Source organism: Bufo gargarizans, chromosome 9 (genome assembly GCF_014858855.1).
Source record: "Bufo gargarizans isolate SCDJY-AF-19 chromosome 9, ASM1485885v1, whole genome shotgun sequence".
NCBI classification, from domain to species: domain Eukaryota; kingdom Metazoa; phylum Chordata; class Amphibia; order Anura; family Bufonidae; genus Bufo; species Bufo gargarizans.
In genome coordinates, this window is record NC_058088.1 from 62,608,918 (window position 1) to 62,628,134 (window position 19,217).

Here is a 19,217-nt window from a genome sequence, read left to right on the forward strand (position 1 = left end):
GTATTATTGTCAGTCTGTAAAAGTGGCGTACTACTCGGACAACATAGTTCTCAGAAGTGACCTGGGAGTCCAAGATGCATCCAGACATCCTCCCCATGCTGTTCCCGAACCATTTTGGTGTTGTTTCCATCAATTTCTGACCTTTTCCTATTAACCAGACACCCTCCCCTCTTCAGAGCTCGGGTTCTCCCATTGATTATGTTATTAGCGGAAGCACATAACCTGTGCCCCACAACTCTCATGCCAGAAGCTGTACCCCACAGACGACTGCCGGTGGATGGAAGACCACACTCCTCCAATCATAGGCGAGCCTTATTTACTCAACATGTTTCGGGGGGCTCAATTGTCCTCTTCATCAGGGGCAGAAGGGGGAAAACTGAGCTCCTTGAAAAATGTTCAATAATCATCTGCCTGATGACAAGCTCAGAGTCTTGTCTACAAATGCTCGCAGTTTAGGGAATAAGATCAATGAACTTGAGTCTATAATAGCATCTGAGAATATAGATTTAGTGGCTGTTACTGAGACATGGTTCAATGGGAGTAATGACTTCGGATATAACAATAACAGGGTTCTCTCTATATAGGAAAGACAGAGAAGGCAAGAAAAGGGGAGGTGTGGCCCTGTATGTGAAAGATAGCATAAAATCTAATTTAAGTTAGTTTGGGTTACCTTGCAGCTTGATAACCATAAGGTAACTCGTGTAGGTGTGATATATAGACCACCTAGTCAAGTCAAAGAATTAGATGATCTACTAGTTGAGGAAATAGCTAAAATGACATTGAAGGGGGAAGTTATCATTATGGGAGACTTTAATCTTCCTGATGTAAACTGGAAAACCAAAATAGCTAGTTTTGCCAGGAGTACAGATATTTTAAATTCCCTACTGGGATTATCTCTACAGCAAGTAGTTGAGGAGCCAACCCGGAAGGAGGCCATTTTAGATTTTGTATTCACAAATGGGAATTTGGTATCTGATATTACTGTAGGGGAAAGCTTGGGATCTAGTGATCACCAGTCAGTGTGGTTTACTATAAGTACAGTGACTGAGTCACACCACACAAAAACAAAAGTTTTAGATTTTAGAAAAACTGACTTTTCTAAAATTAGATTAGTGGTATACGAGTCCCTATCAGATTGGAACAGTTTCATTGGAGTCCAGGAGAAATGGGACTACTTAAAGTGGCACTATTGAAGGCAACAGAAAATTGCATTAGGCTTGTCAGTAAAAGCAAAATAAGGAAGAGACCGCTGTGGTACTCAGCAGAAGTGGCCAAAATCATTAAAAACAAAAAGATAGCATTTAGGAATAATAAAAAAATAAAAAAAAAAATGACAGGCAAATTTATAAGATTAGGCAGAGAGAGGCCAAACAAGTTATAAGAGCTTCTAAAAGCACAGGCAGAAGAGAAATTAGCTCAGTCAGTGAAAAAAGGCGATAAGACATTCTTCAGATACATAAATGAAAAAAGGAAACTAAAACAAGGAATTACAAAATTAAAAACAAAAGGAAGGAGTCAGCTGTCTAAAATTAATACAAATAAGTCACAGGGGCCTGATGGGATACACCCAAAGCTATTAAAAGAGCTCAGCAGTGAACTAGCAAAACCAATAACAGATTTATTTAACCAATCACTGGCAACAGGAGTCGTCCCAGAAGATTGGAAATGAGCAAATGTTGTGCCCATTCACAAAAAAGGTAGTAGGGAGGAATCGGGCAACTATAGGCCAGTAAGCCTTACATCATTAGTGGAGAAATTTATGGAAACAATACTTAAGGAGAGGATTGTGGAACATCTAAAATCCCATGGATTGAAAGATGAAAAATAGACTAGATGGGCCAAATGGTTCTTATCTGCCGATACATTCTATGTTTCTATGATCTCCCCTCTCAAGTGGGGTGAGTAATTGCAGCTTTTATCCAATATTTTATTGGAAATTTCCTTTTTAATTCAAGCTCAGGTTGAGCGCCTCTATATATTATTTGCACCTTATTGTTGATACACGGCTCCTGAGATGTCCATTAGAACCAGAGCTGAGGGGGTTACAAGAGTGCTGCTGACTGCTACATGAAAATTCATCTTTTATCCTGCTGGGTCTAGATCACAGTGGATTTTGGCGAAACAGTCACCCGTCACTATAGATTGGTGGGAATATTTTAGATCTGCAAGTTCTATCAATATGAATATCTATCCCTTTGGTGCCCTCTTTACAACACCTTTAACAATTTTTCGTTACATTTCGTCTTCTATCTTGAGATACCGGTAGTCATTGCCTTAAGAAATTCTCAGCCGTCGTTAAACCCTATTCTCGGTTCACCATGTACCAAAAATTCCAGCGACCATGAGAACAGGTTCAATGTATCCATGAGAATCTGCTCAGGTAGTAGGAGCATATTAATGAACTTGGAAAAAATCAGTTTGTGCAAAGTACAGACCAAAAGTTTGGACACACCTTCTCATTCAAAGACTTTTTATTTATTTTCATGACTATGAACATTGTAGATTCACACTGAAGGCATCAAAACTATGAATTAACACATGTGGAATTATATACATAACAACTGAAAATATGTCATATTCTAGGTTCTTCAAAGTAGCCACCTTTTGCTTTGATTACCTCTTGAAGCTCATCAAGAGAATGCCAAGAGTGTGCAAAGCAGTAGTCACCTGAAATGGTCTTCCTCTGCGGTCCAGCTCACCCCAAACCATCTTGATTGGGTTCAGGTCCGGTAACTGTGGAGGCCAGGTCATCTGGCGCAGCACCCCATCACTCTCCTTCATGGTCAAATAGCCCTTACACAGCCTGGAGGTGCGTTTGCGGTAATTGTCCTGTTGAAAAATAAATGATGGTCCAACTAAATGCAAACTGTATGGAATAGCATGCCGCTGCAAGATGCTGTGGTAGCCATGCTGGTTCAGTATGCCCTAAATTTTAAATAAATCCCCAACAGTGTCACCAGCAGAGCACCAACACACCATCACACCTCCTCCTCCATGCTTCACGGTGGGAACCAGGCATGTAGAGTCCATCCGTTCACCTTTTCTGCGTCACACAAAGACACGTGGTTGGAACCAAAGATCTCAAATTTGGACTCATCAGACCAAAGCACAGATTTCTACTGGTCTAATGTCCATTCCTTGTGTTCTTTAGCCCAAACAAGTCTCTTCTGCTTGTTGCCTGTCCTTAGCAGTGGTTTCCTAGCAGATATTCTACCACGAAGACCTGATTCACACAGTCTCCTCTTAACAGTTGTTCTAGAGATGTGTCTGCTGCTAGAACTCTGTGTGGCATTGACCTGGTCTCTAATCTGAGCTGCTGTTAACCTGCGATTTCTGAGGCTGGTGACTCAGATGAATGTATCCTCCACAGCAGAGGTGACTCTTGGTCTTCCTTTCCTGGGGCGGTCTGCATGTGAGCCAGTTTCTTTGTAGCACTTGATGGGTTTTGTGACTGCACTTGAGGACACTTTCAAAGTTTTCCCAATTTTTCGGACTGACTGATCTTCATTTCTTAACCACTTCAGCCCCGCTAGGTGAAACCCCCTTCATGACCAGGCCACTTTTTACACTTCGGCACTACACTCCTTTCACCGTTTATCGCTCGGTCATGCAACTTACCACCCAAATGAATTTTACCTCCTTTTCTTCTCACTAATAGAGCTTTCATTTGGTGGTATTTTATTGCTGCTGACATTTTTACTTTTTTTGTTATTAATCAAAATGTAACGATTTTTTTGCAAAAAAATGACATTTTTCACTTTCAGCTGTGAAATTTTGCAAAAAAAACGACATCCATATATAAATTTTTCGCTAAATTTATAGTTCTACATGTCTTTGATAAAAAAAAAAATGGTTTGGGTAAAAGTTATAGCATTTACAAACTATGGTACAAAAATGTGAATTTCCGCTTTTTGAAACGGCTCTGATTTTCTGAGCACCTGTCATGTTTCCTGAGGTTCTACAATGCCCAGACAGTAGAAAACCCCCACAAATGACCCCATTTCGGAAAGTAGACACCCTAAGGTATTCGCTGATGGGCATAGTGAGTTCATAGAACTTTTTATTTTTTGTCACAAGTTAGCGGAAAATGATGATTTTTTTTTTTTCTCTTTTTTCCTTACAAAGTCTCATATTCCACTAACTTGCGACAAAAAATAAAAAATTCTAGGAACTCGCCATGCCCCTCACGGAATACCTTGGGGTGTCTTCTTTCCAAAATGGGGTCACTTGTGGCGTAGTTATACTGCCCTGGCAATTTAGGGGCCCAAATGTGTGAGAAGAACTTTGCAATCAAAATCTGTAAAAAATGACCGGTGAAATCCGAAAGGTGCACTTTGGAATATGTGCCCCTTTGCCCACCTTGGCATCAAAAAAGCGTCACACATCTGGTATCGCCGTACTCAGGAGAAGTTGGGGAATGTGTTTTGGGCTGTCATTTTACATATACCCATGCTGGGTGAGAGAAATATCTTGGCAAAAGACAACTTTTCCAATTTCTTTATACAAAGTTGGCATTTGACCAAGATATTTTTCTCACCCAGCATGGGTATATGTAAAATGACACCCCAAAACACATTGCCCAACTTCTCCTGAGTACGGCGATACCAGATGTGTCACACTTTTTTGCTGCCAAGGTGGGCAAAGGGGCACATATTCCAAAGTGCACCTTTCGGATTTTGCAGGGCATTTTTTACACATTTTGATTGCAAAGTTCTTCTCACACATTTGGGCCCCTAAATTGCCAGGGCAGTATAACTACCCCACAAGTGACCCCATTTTGGAAAGAAGACACCCCAAGGTATTCCGTGAGGGGCATGGCGAGTTCCTAGAATTTTTTATTTTTTGTCGCAAGTTAGTGGAATATGAGACTTTGTAAGGAAAAAAGAAAAAAAAAAGAAAAATCATCATTTTCTGCTAAATTGTGACAAAAAATAAAAAATTCTAGGAACTCGCCGTGCCCCCCACGGAATACCTTGGGGTGTCTTCTTTCCAAAATGGGGTCACTTGTGGCGTAGTTATACTGCCCTGGCAATTTAGGGGCCCAAATGTGTAAGAAGTACCTTGAAATCAAAATGTGTAAAAAATTGCCTGCGAAATCCGAAAGGTGCCCCTTTGCCCACCTTGGCTGCAAAAAAGTGTCACACATCTGGTATCGCCGTACTCAGGAGAAGTTGGGCAATGTGTTTTGGGGGGTCATTTTACATATACCCATGCTGGGTGAGAGAAATATCTTGGCAAAAGACAACTTTTCCCATTTTTTTATACAAAGTTGGCATTTGACCAAGATATTTCTCTCACCCAGCATGGGTATATGTAAAATGACCCCCCAAAACACATTGCCCAACTTCTCCTGAGTACGGCGATACCACATGTGTGACACTTTTTTGCAGCCTAGATGCGCAAAGGGGCCCAAATTCCTTTTAGGAGGGCATTTTTAGACATTTGGATCCCAGACTTCTTCTCACACTTTCGGGCCCCTAAAAAGCCAGGGCAGTATAAATACCCCACATGTGACCCCACTTTGGAAAGAAGACACCCCAAGGTATTCAATGAGGGGCATGGCGAGTTCCTAGAATTTATTTTTTTTTGCATAAGTTAGCGGATATTGATTTTTTTTGTTTTTTTTCTCACAAAGTCTCACTTTCCGCTAACTTAGGACAAAAATTTCAATCTTTCATGGACTCAATATGCCCCTCACGGAATACCTTGGGGTGTCTTCTTTCCGAAATGGGGTCACATGTGGGGTATTTATACTGCCCTGGCTTTTTAGGGGCCCGAAAGCGTGAGAAGAAGTCTGGAATATAAATGTCTAAAAATGTTTACGCATTTGGATTCCGTGAGGGGTATGGTGCGTCCATGTGAGATTTTATTTTTTGACACAAGTTAGTGGAATATGAGACTTTGTAAGAAAAAACAAAAACAAACAAAAAATGTCCGCTAACTTGTGCCAAAAAAAATGGCTGAATGGAGCCTTACCAGGGGGGGGTGATCAATGACAGGGGGGTGATCAATGACAGGGGGGTGATCACCCATATAGACTCCCTGATCACCCCCCTGTCATTGATCACCCCCCCTGTAAGGCTTCATTCAGACGTCCGCATGATTTTTACGGATCCATGGATACATGGATCAGATCCACAGAACGCATGCGGACGTCTGAATGAAGCCTTACAGGGGGGTTATCAATGACAGGGGGTGATCAGGGTAATCAGGGTGATCACCCCCCTGTCACTGATCACCCCCCCTGTAAGGCTCCATTCAGACATCCGCATGATTTTTTACGGATCCATGGATCGGATCCACAGAACGCATGCGTACGTCTGAATGGAGCCTTACAGGGGGGTTATCAATGACAGGGGGTGATCAGGGTAATCAGGGTGATCACCCCCCTGTCACTGATCACCCCCCCTGTAAGGCTCCATTCAGACATCCGCATGATTTTTTACGGATCCATGGATACATGGATCGGATCCACAGAACGCATGCGGACGTCTGAATGGAGCCTTACAGGGGGGTTATCAATGACAGGGGGTGATCAGGGTGATCACCCTCCTGTCACTGATCACCCCCCCTGTAAGGTTCCATTCAGACATCCGCATGATTTTTTACGGATCCATGGATACATGGATCGGATCCACAGAACACATGCGGACGTCTGAATGGAGCCTTACAGGGGGGTTATCAATGACAGGGGGTGATCAGGGTAATCAGGGTGATCAGGGTAATCAGGGTGATCACCCCCCTGTCACTGATCACCCCCCCTGTAAGGCTCCATTCAGACGTCCGCATGATTTTTACGGATCCATGGATACATGGATCGGATCCGTAAAAATCATGCGGACGTCTGAATGGAGCCTGACAGGGGGGTGATCAATGACAGGGGGGTGATCAATGACAGGGGGTGATCAGGGAGTGTATATGGGTGATCACCCGCCTGTCATTGATCACCCCCCTGTAAGGCTCCATTCAGACGTCCGCATGATTTTTACGGATCCATGGATACATGGATCGGATCCGTAAAAATCATGCGGATGTCTGAATGGAGCCTGACAGGGGGGTGATCAATGACAGGGGGTGATCAATGACAGGGGGTGATCAGGGAGTGTATATGGGTGATCACCCGCCTGTCATTGATCACCCCCCTGTAAGGCTCCATTCAGACATCCGCATGATTTTTTACGGATCCATGGATACATGGATCGGATCCACAGAACGCATGCGGACGTCTGAATGGAGCCTTACAGGGGGGTTATCAATGACAGGGGGTGATCACCCTCCTGTCACTGATCACCCCCCCTGTAAGGCTCCATTCAGAAATCCGCATGATTTTTTACGGATCCATGGATACATGGATCGGATCCGTAAAAATCATGCGGACGTCTGAATGGAGCCTGACAGGGGGGTGATCAATGACAGGGGGGTGATCAATGACAGGGGGTGATCAGGGAGTGTATATGGGTGATCACCCGCCTGTCATTGATCACCCCCCTGTAAGGCTCCATTCAGACGTCCGCATGATTTTTACGGATCCATGGATACATGGATCGGATCCGTAAAAATCATGCGGACGTCTGAATGGAGCCTGACAGGGGGGTGATCAATGACAGGGGGTGATCAATGACAGGGGGTGATCAGGGAGTGTATATGGGTGATCACCCGCCTGTCATTGATCACCCCCCTGTAAGGCTCCATTCAGACTTCCGCATGATTTTTACGGATCCATGGATACATGGATCGGATCCATAAAAATCATGCGGACGTCTGAATGGAGCCTGACAGGGCGGTGATCAATGACAGGGGGTGATCAGGGAGTGTATATGGGTGATCACCCGCCTGTCATTGATCACCCCCCTGTAAGGCTCCATTCAGACTTCCGCATGATTTTTACGGATCCATGGATGGTGTAGTGTAGTGTAGTGTTTGGTGGGACTGTACTGACCTACCCGAGTCCTCTGGTGGTCGATCCTAACAAAAGGGACCACCAGAGGACCAGGTAGGAGGTATATTAGACGCTGTTATGAAAACAGCGTCTAATATACCTGTTAGGGGTTAAAAAATTCGGATCTCCAGCCTGCCAGCGAGCGATCGCCGCTGGCAGGCTGGAGATCCACTCGCTTACCTTCTGTTCCTGTGCGCGCGCGTTCACAGGAAATCTCGCGTCTCGCGAGAGGACGCGTATATGCGTCCAGGAGGAGTAAAACAACCACCTCCCGGACGCATATACGCGTACGGCGGTCGGGAGGTGGTTAAAGTAATGATGGCCACTCGTTTTTCTTTACTTAACAGCTTTTTTCTTGCCATAATACAAATTCTAACAGTCTATTTAGTCAGTAGGACTAACAGCTGTGTATCCACCTGACTTCTGCACAACGCAACTGATGGTCCCAACCCCATTTATAAGGCAAGAAATCCCACTTATTAAACCTGACAGGGCACATCTGTGAAGTGAAAACCATTTCAGGTGACTACCTCTTGAAGCTCATCAAGAGAATGCCAAGAGTGTGCAAAGCAGTAAATCAAAGCAAAGGGGGATGGTGCTCCCGCTGCATGTTTTCTTAAAAATAAAATTATTTTATATATATATATATATATATATATATACAGACGTGGACAAAATTGTTGGTACCCTTTGGTCAATGAAAGAAAAAGTCACAATGGTCACAGAAATAACTTTAATCTGACAAAAGTAATAATAAATTAAAATTCTATAAATGTTAACCAATGAAAGTCAGACATTGTTTTTCAACCATGCTTCAACAGAATTATGTAAAAAAATAAACTCATGAAACAGGCATGGACAAAAATGATGGTACCCCTAACTTAATATTTTGTTGCGCAACCTTTTGAGGCAATCACTGCAATCAAACGCTTCCTGTAACTGTCAATGAGACATCTGCACCTCTCAGCAGGTATTTTGGCCCACTCCTCATGAGCAAACTGCTCCAGTTGTGTCCGGTTTGAAGGGTGCCTTTTCCAGACTGCATGTTTCAGCTCCTTCCAAAGATGCTCAATAGGATTGAGGTCAGGGCTCATAGAAGGCCACTTTAGAATAGTCCAATTTTTTCCTCTTAGCCATTCTTGGGTGTTTTTAGCGGTGTGTTTTGGGTCATTGTCCTGTTGCAAGACCCATGACCTGCGACTGAGACCAAGCTTTCTGACACTGGCTAGTACATTTCTCTCTAGAATTCCTTGATAGTCTTGAGATTTCATTGTACCCTGCACAGATTCAAGACACCCTGTGCCAGACGCAGCAAAGCAGCCCCAGAACATAACAGAGCCTCCTCCATGTTTCACAGTAGGGACAGTGTTCTTTTCTTGATATGCTTCATTTTTTCGTCTGTGAACATACAGCTGATGTGCCTTGGCAAAAACTTCGATTTTTGTCTCATCTGTCCACAGGACATTCTCCCAGAAGCTTTGTGGCTTGTCAACATGTAGTTTGGCATATTCCAGTCTTGCTTTTTTATGATTCGTTTTCAACAATGGTGTCCTCCTTGGTCGTCTCCCATGTAGTCCACTTTGGCTCAAACAACGACGGATGGTGCGATCTGACACTGATGTTCCTTGAGCATGAAGTTCACCTTGAATCTCTTTAGAAGTCTTTCTAGGCTCTTTTGTTACCATTCGGATTATCCGTCTCTTAGATTTGTCATCAATTTTCCTCCTGCGGCCACGTCCAGGGAGGTTGGCTACAGTCCCATGGATCTTAAACTTATGAATAATATGTGCAACTGTACTCACAGGAACATCTAGTTGCTTGGAGATGGTCTTATAGCCTTTACCTTTAACATGCTTGTCTATAATTTTCTTTCTGATCTCTTGAGACAGCTCTTTCCTTTGCTTCCTCTGGTCCATGTCGAGTGTGGTACACACCATATCACCAAACAACACAGTGATTACCTGGAGCCATATATATAGGCCCAATGGCTGATTACAAGGTTGTAGACACCTGTGATGCTAATTAGTGGACACACCTTGAATTAACATGTCCCTTTGGTCACATTATGTTCTGTGTTTTCTAGGGGTACCATCATTTTTGTCCATGCCTGTTTCATGAGTTTATTTTTTTACATAATTCTGTTGAAGCATGGTTGAAAAACAATGTCTGACTTTCATTGGTTAACATTTATAGAATTTTAATTTATTATTACTTTTGTCAGATTAAAGTTATTTCTGTGACCATTGTGACTTTTTCTTTCATTGACCAAAGGGTACCAACAATTTTGTCCACGTCTGTATATATATGTATATATATATATATATATATATATATATATATATATATATATATATATATATATATATATATATATATATATAAAATTATTATTTTTTTCCCCCATCATTTTCTGACCCCCTAAACCTTTTTTGTAGTGTGTGGGGAGCTGTGTGAGGGCTAATTTTTTGTGGGACATTTTTTCATTGATACTATTCCGAGGTGTGCAGGACTGTTTAATCACTTTTTATAAAAAAAAATTGTGGGAGGAAAATGATCAAAAACAGCAGATTTGACTTTTTTTCGTTTTGCCTTTTTCCATATAGGATAAAACATTTCTATATTTTGATAGTATGGGCATTTTTGCATGTGACAATGGTCATGTATAGTGAAATGTTTTAGAGCTATTTTTATTTTTGGGACAGGGGGGCCGATTTCAAATTTTTATATTTTTCTTGTTTACACTTTTTTTTTTTTACAGTTCCCAAAACAGGAAACAATAATAAGCAATCAATGGATTTCTTGTCAGACTCCAGTGCATTAGCATTAGAGTTTATGGCGATTTTACTGTGTTTTTATGGAGCCCTGCTCCAGGCAGGGTCTCTATAGAAGTTACTATGCAGCAGGCTCATGTCATTCTGAATGACAGGGGCTGCTGCATACACGCTCCAGCTCCTGCGATCGTCACATGGGGGAGCCAGATCATACCCGGAAGTGCACACTTCCAGGATTTCACACTCAGATACTGTAATCACATTTGACCATGGCATCTGAGAGGTGTCCGTGATTGGCATTAACGTTCCGGAGCAGACACCATGTTTAAAGACCCGACATGTGACGTATTATTTTGAGATGTCAGAAGGGGGTTAAAGGGTTACAATATAAAAGTATTTTATCCCGTATGGTGAGGACGCAACATAAAAAAAAATAAAAAAAATCTAAATTGCTGATTAAACATTTTTCGTCACTTCACCTTCCAAAAAAATTTAATAAATAAGTGATCAAAAAGTCATTAAAATGGTATCACCACTTTGGAAATACAACGAAACAAGAAAAAAAACCAAAGGGAGAGAAATAGAACAGCCATCACGTATATTAACTGGTCTCCATAATAGACACCCCCCCCCCCCCCCAAGGACTGTCAACTAGAAAAGCCATTTCTATCTGCTTTGCTCAAATAATGGTCTTTTGCCCTGAAAAAGTAAGAGATGTGAGGCTGAATAAGCTATTTTCCTAGTTTTGCTACAGTAAGCGCAGTATGTTTTAAAAAATAAAGCTGAGCAATAACTGTAAGGATATGCTGTAGTTGTGAAACAAAACTTTTTAATACTCTCAGAAAAAGACCTGAATTGCACATTTTTCAAAAGCAGGTTGCTTTCCTTGTCCGAAATGAATTGCAAAATTTGTGTTTGTTAGAATTAAAGATGAGCAACTTCATTCTACCATTTCAGAATTCATGCAACGTTTCTACATTTTTCATTTGTGTCAAACCAAGGAAAGACCCCCAAAATATGATTCAACTGAAAGTGAGGCAAGATAACGGGAATAGTCCACCAAGGATTACACTTCTCTCATACAAGCTACCCTCTTTCCAGAAGGATAAATCGCCTTGCTTAGTTGACTAGCCTTTGGTTTACTCTATCATTAGGGAGACCAAAAACATGCATGATGAGTATTATAAGCCCAGCAACACTACTTGTGGTTTTTAGGAAGATAACATGCAAATTAACATAACTTATTTTGGCTGGCATCAGATACCCTTCCCAGAAACCCAAAAAGGTATGCAAACTTGCCTCACAAAACATAATGATATTTCAGATTTTCCAAAACTCATGACAGCACCATAGAGAGATGGATCCGCCTCCCCAGTTGGACAGGAAGCTCCAGAGCAATTAAGGGAACACCCACTTCCTCCTTCAGTGTTGATTCCAGAATAGATCAGAAGGATCAGTTTATTTTTATTTATTTTTACTTGAAGGACAGAAACAATTCTGATGAACCACAAGCGCCAGGGAGGGAATTCGAGGGGTGTTGTCATGGGTTCAGGAAAATCTAATTACGGGTAAGTGTAATTATCATTTTCCCCATCACCCATGAAAGCACCATAGAGAGACAGAATAGTAGAGAAATAAAACACAGCTCGGGAGGAATAGCGCTCTAAAAGTAATCTAATCTATGCTAAGAAGACCAAGGAAGCAGAGGAAACCGAAGGCTAAAAAAAAAAGGTCCAAACAAAAAAAAAAAAGTTGGATCAAGAAACATTCTAAAACCTTGGAAATTTTAAAACTACAGACTATAAACCTGGCATAATGTTATAAAAGAAATCCCATATGGGTTTCTCATTATGTGCTTATAAAAATAATCATAACAGATTTAACAAAACATTTTACACTTAAAGGGAGTCTGTCTCCACATTTGAGCATATTAGACAGATCCAATAGCGTTATATATGCCACCCAGAAGTTAAAAACGGTACCTTTGTTGCATATACCGGAGTCTTCTTTCAGCCAAAAATGAACTTTGAAGATTCTGTAAATGCGCCCTTAAGTGCCCAGGGCAGCGTCTCAATCTTCCGAGCCAAGACCGGACCTCCCCAACGGCTCATAACCCCGCCCTCCGTTTGCCTCTGCCCACCCACTCTCCTCCTCTCTCCTTTTCCACTGCGGCTGCGCGGTCAAATTCGTAGCGGGCACAGTGGAAAAGGAGAGAGGAGAGTAAACAGGCGGGCAGAGGCACACGGAGGGCGGGGTTATGAGCCGTTGGGGAGGTCCGGTCTTAGGCTCGGAAGATTGAGACGCCGCCCTGGGCACTTGAGAGGGCGCATTTACAGAATCTTCAAAGTTCATTTTTGGCTGAAAGAAGACTCCGGTATATGCAACAAAGGTAGCGTTTTTAACTTCTGAGTGGCACATATAACGCTATTGGATCTGTCTAATGTGCTCAAATGTGGTGACAGACTCCCTTTAACTTGACACAATGATCAAAACTGAAGATAACTGCTGAACACGGATTCCTTTGGTGCAGATTACATTGCGAAACAGATGTTTATAGGGCTTTGCTGGTACGCCCTACCTCCTGTGGGTCTTCCGGATAATATCGTCCAGCCAATCTTCTCACTCCCCACCAGGAGAATTATAGGGCTTGGGCTGGTGCGCTATGCTTACTGTAGGCTCTTAAACCTGAAATTGTCAACCAGGCATAGCTACAGAACTAGTTCACCATGCAAGAATAGCCACCAAGGTAGAATGCCACCAAGACAGGAGCAGTAACTCTGGCACCAAAACATAGAAGCAATCAGCTACACAGGAGAAAAGGCACAAGAAATGAGTCACCCCAGCCAGGCTTCTCAGTTAGGCTGGGTTCACACGGGCGTGACGGATTAGGTCCGGATGCGTTCAGGGTGCGTTCAGTGAAACTCGCACTATTTTGCAAGCAAGTTCAGTCAGTTTTGTCTGCGATTGCGTTTAGTTGTTCAGTTTTTTCCGCGCAGGTGCAATGCGTTTTGATGCGTTTTTCACGCGCGTGATAAAAAACTGAAGGTTTACAAACAACATCTCTTAGCAACCATCAGTGTAAAACACATCGCACCCGCACTTGCTTGCGGATGCAATGCATTTTTCACGCAGCCCCATTAACTTCTATGAGGCCAGGGCTGCGTGAAAAAACGCAGAATATAGAACATGCTGCGATTTTCCCGCAACGCAGAACTGATGTGTGAAAAACAACGCTCATGTACACAGACCCATTGAAATGAATGGGTCAGGATTCAGTGCGGGTGCAATCCGCTCACCTCACGCATTGCACCCGCGCGGAATACTCGCCCATGTGAACTCAGCCTTAAAAGGCCAAAAATCTTTTTTTTTTTTCAGGCTGTCCAGGCTGGAAGGCAGCCAGCCGGCCATGGCAGGCAGAGACGCAAAGGCAGCAGTCATGCAGGCACAAAGGCATTTGGCCAAATATTCACTGTATAACCCAAGTTCAATCCATCATAAGGTGTTCCTTGTTTCACAGGCAGGAGACTGTATGCTCCCGACTCCTCAGGAATCAACACTGAAAGAGGAAGAGGGTGTTCCCTTTTTAATTGCTCTGGGGTTTCCTGTCCACCTGTGGGGCAGATCCATCTCTCTATGGTGCTGTCATCGGTGATGGGAGATCACCACTTTTCCTATCTAATGGCAGTAGAATTAAGATGTGAACTTGCATCTATTCTTCCCAGAAAGTGAGAGAAGTAGCATGGCATAAAATACTCATGAATATTTTTTGTCTCCCTAAAGATAAATAGCAGCGTGAGGAGTACTCTCCAAGACCAGGCAGCAAAGCATAATTTTCACTTCAGTTATTGATGCTTTCGCTCTCATTAAGAGAAGTGTAATCCTGGGTGGGATAATCTAGTTATGGATGGAGAAATGGATACTACATCTCACTTTCAGTTAAATATTGTGCGTGTAGGAGGGGTTTCTCGCATCTTCTAGACATCTTTATTTCCTGAGGCTTTTTAGAAAAAATATGGAGTAGTGTGTTTAGGGTGATAGTTTTTTTTTTGAGCTATAGCCAAAAGTGGATACAGCAAGGAGAAGTAGACAGCCTCTCTTCATTCACTTTCCTTCCAACCCACTTATGGCTTTGCAACAGAAAACTGCAGGAAAAACTGGCCCAAAAAACTGTTACACCACCCTAAAAGGGTTTTCCAGGCCTCCGATACTGATTATCTATCCTCAGGATAGGTCATCAATATCCGATCTGATGAGTACACAAAGTGTAGTGACTGTGCCAGGTTACTAGAGCCCAGCTAACACTAAAGTACTTTCACCAGTTATGAAAGCACTGCAAAGGGTAAAATTAGCATCTGTTTTGGCAGTGAGACACCAGACAATCCATGGGAAACTAAGTATGACATCATCATGCTTAGCCATGTAACATTTCATGGTGGTTTTTGAGGTAAACGATGGAGGAAACCACTGAAGTAGTCTGTATTATCTGGTAGGTTGACCACCATCCAAAAAGGTGATTTACAACTTGGCATGTCAAATCACCAAGACAAGAGTCATGTTGTACCTTCATAACAATTTAGAAAGCTTTGTGGTCTTAGTAATTTTATTGCACAAGATAAGACATAGGCAACAGATTGGAAAATACATGCCACATGTTTTGGTTTGTCATTCCTAGAAAACTTGGGGTCCCAGTACCTTACTTTCCACCAGGGGTTCCTGGAAGTATCACCACTTCTAGTACATACAGGCGACACGCTTTCTGGCAAACATTGAAATGCTCAGCAGCTAGTGGCGACTTGATAGGTTAACAATAAAATAATAAAATGAACAGATCTTATTAAATTAAAACATCCCCAAACTCACAGTATGAGGAGAACAAAGATGCTTTGTACAAATAATCCTGACATATTATAATGTCTGGAAGGCACAGGAGCAAAAATTATAGACTGCCTTAAAAGCATTGTGGGATATCAAACAACGTCATGGTCAGCCATGATTTTTATTACTGGTCATGGCCAAAAGAAACACACACCAATCATTGCTGAATGAATCCGTCAACAAAATTCTGCGGCTTGTGTATTTACAGCAAAAGGCGATGAAAAGGAAAAAAAAAAAAAAATACAATGTTGATGAGGAAGAGCACATGACGGAACGCTGTAAACAGTCTCCCAAAGAGCTCGTCTAAGTAAGTCTCTACATTGTGCCATCCCACAATATGCTCCAAGTCTTTAAAAAGGTAGTATCTTCTTATTTATAGAGTCATACGTTGTGACTGCGTCAAATTCACTGCAGGTCTTGATTAATCCACTTTTACCACACTGTATATTTTCCTGACAAACCAGTAGCATGCAAAAAAGCCAATGGTACCTAGAAAGGGGAGAAATTAATACATTTAATTCCAATCAGTGCAACAAACAATGACCTGTGCAAACTGTAAAGGCTACAATGTATCCATGGTTACAGACTACAAACAAACCCCATGTGTAGTCAGATCCTACAGTAATGTCTTACTTCTAGGTATTTGCCCCTCTTCTACTACCTGTATGTTAACAAGCAGAGGGATGAAGTGACGCAATATTATAGTTGGACCACTTGATTCCTCCGATAGTACGTTCTTGTGAGCGGGGCCCTCACTCCTAGTGTTTTATTTGTATATTCGCCTATAATGTCTATTTTGATTTGTTCATGCACTCACTGAATTGTAAAAGCACAGCGGAATATGGTGGCGCTATATAAATATTATTATTACAGGAACAGACTATCATATTTTTGGCTTGATAAGGCGCATTTTCCCCCCAAAAAGTGTGGGAAAATAGCAGTGCATCTTAAAAAGCAAAAATTATGGAAGCGCTCACTAGTAGACAGTAAGACCAGGGAGCAATGAATACAGTGCCCCTTGTGCTGGCTTTACTCGCCGCTCCCCGGTCCTCAGCCTGCACCGTGGTCTGTTGTATTCTGACTGCGTACAGCACCAGGACATAGTGACTTGATGCTGTGCAATGTCAGCTCTGCAAAAAGAGCATGCTGGATCTCCAGAGTGGCCGTGCCATCTGGAGCAAGAGAAGTTCTTAAATTTTTTGTCTGATCTGAGGTCTGACCAAAACTGGGCAGTCTTGTCCGAGATCTGATGAAAAGTTTTAGTTTTTTTTCTTATTTTCCTCATCTAAAACCTTGGTGCATCTCATGGTCCACTGTGGTAAAGTGAAAAATACAATACATTACTGTACAGTAGATTTCTTCGTGTGTCTGTGCCAAAATCTGTCTAAAAAGTGTCAGTTTCCACACTTTTCCTCCACCTTGAGAAGTGGGGCTTTGTGGGAAAGGGGTGTGGCCTAATCTGCACCACAATTCTGGCATATAAATGCATCTCAAAGTAAGCCAACCAAAAGAAAGTTACAAAGTCAGAGAACAGTGTCTGTCCCTGTGATAAAGCCAAAGCTTTCACCATATTTAGGATTAGTAAAATATATAAAAATAAAAATAAATGCATTGAAGCAATAAAAGCTGTGAGTGTCCACGGTTGTGCTATATGATGCTCTTCTGTTATTCATCATATATCTGTGTGCAGAAATTATTTCCTGTAGCTTATATAGTGGCAACATATTTATAAGCGCTGTACAGAGATGGTCACCACTCATGGGGCACACAATCTAATTTCCCTATCTCACACATACATCCTCGGGCCAACTTCTAGAAAGCCAATAGACAGCAAGGGAGGAAACCAGTGTATGGCAAGGAAATCTATTCAAATAGAACATACAATTTCAATGCAGATGATGACCTTTGACACATTTGCGGGTGTGCTACAGTGGGTAGGGACGCTCCTTATTGAATGATAACACTCAGCTGTCAATTCACTCATTTCCAGGAGGAATAACAGGAGAATGGCAAAACACCAAGTTTAAGAAAAAACTGGCTCTTTTCTCATTGCTTCCGAGTTATTTGCACTGCCTGTATTTTGCAAAATCTTAAACATACTATTTTGGTTTAAAAATGGAATGAGAGGCATCTTAAACTGAAAAGTACAAAAAACACCAAAATATCATTGATAATTTTACTGTTTTTGTATTTTTTGCAACAAAAACTGCAAAAATCTTTTATTTATTTTTTTCAATTTCAATTTCAAGCTGAAAGTGCCATTCTTTCATTCTTGCTACAAGCACGGCAATATATACTCAGCCTTAAAAAGCAAAATGAAAATTCCTTTAAGTGCAGCATTTCAGTAAAAACCTGCAAATGCAGTAATCTACCCACATTCGCAGTAATAAAAAAGGGAAATTCTGTAAATGTTTCCCACTCAGTTTGAGACGCTGGCAGAATGAGCAGTAAATTAGCAGAGCTTAAGGTTGGATCTGTCTAAACATACATTAGGCAAGTGAAAACACACACGTGCAGACAACTGCCTCGCTGCATTTTCGGAGCAGATTGGAATTAATTCATTTACATTTTTTTGTGCTCCAGAAGAAGACGGGCGGCAATTGTTTTACAGGCGGCTACAGAGGCAAAATTTGCTTTTTATGCAAATATTTACTGTGCTTCCGAATAAGAACTAGTAGTCACAGTAATGGGGAAATGCCTGGCATTCAGGAGAGCTGTGGAAGGAATGGGGAGATGCCCGGCATTCAGGAGAGCTGTGGAAGGAATGGGGAGATGCCTAGCATTCAGGAGAGCTGTAGAATGCATGGCGCATAATAGGTAGTATTTAGTGTTAGGACCATTCTTACAGAGATCGCCTTGACATCCGGCAGACGGGCTCAAATGGTTTTGTACAAAATGCATTTGCCAAACATCTCACTTTATAAATAAGCGTAGTATTAGCACTAATATTTTTTGTGACTATGGCATTATTGTACTTTATCTGGTCTGCAGGGTGCTATTGCATTGTCTCATTTTTTCTCTATGTTTTCAGCCATGGCAGTGTGCACCTGCTAATTGGGATGTGCTGACTAACCCCCTTTTCTGTGCAGATTTACAGCACTGGCGATGTGCCACTCCTAGCAAGTCATGCACTCCTGATCAGCCTGTCTGCCCCATAGGATGATTTTAATTAGTCTCAGTATAAAGCTGTGGCCTGCTCTCACTACATTCATTGGAAGCTGTCTGGCACAAGGAAAGGTATGGAGTGGGCTCGGCATGCATGTTGGTACCTGCATCCCTTGTAAGTAATGCCATTATGGCACCAAAAATGGTGAAAGGAAGAGTGCACCCAGCATGCATGTGGATCCAACACTTCCTGAACTTTATCGCAGCCATTATGGCGCATAACAGGTATTATTTATTTAGTGTTAGGACCAGTCTTACAGAGATCGCCTTGACGTTCGGCAGACAGGCTCAGATGGTTTTGTACACCATGCATTTGCCAAGCATTTCACTTTATAAATAAGCGTAGCATTAGCACTATTAATATTTTGTGTGTCTATGGCATTATTGTACTTTATCTTGTATGCAGGGTGCTTTGGTTGCATTCTCTTTTTTTCTCTATGTTTTTAGCCATGGCAGCGTGCACCTGC

General features: G+C 42.0%; 1 protein-coding gene across 1 annotated transcript in view; it reads right to left on the minus strand.

The window, feature by feature from the left end:
• Positions 1–15,292: 15,292 nt before the first annotated feature.
• The window catches only part of LOC122919571 (transmembrane 9 superfamily member 2-like), a 66,837-nt gene continuing 62,912 nt past the window's right edge, over positions 15,293–19,217 (minus strand). The window contains exon 17 of the mRNA XM_044268663.1: positions 15,293–16,074. Within this exon, the coding sequence (XP_044124598.1) occupies positions 16,007–16,074 (68 nt within the window). The 3' untranslated portion in view covers positions 15,293–16,006. The remainder of the gene's footprint in view (positions 16,075–19,217) is intronic.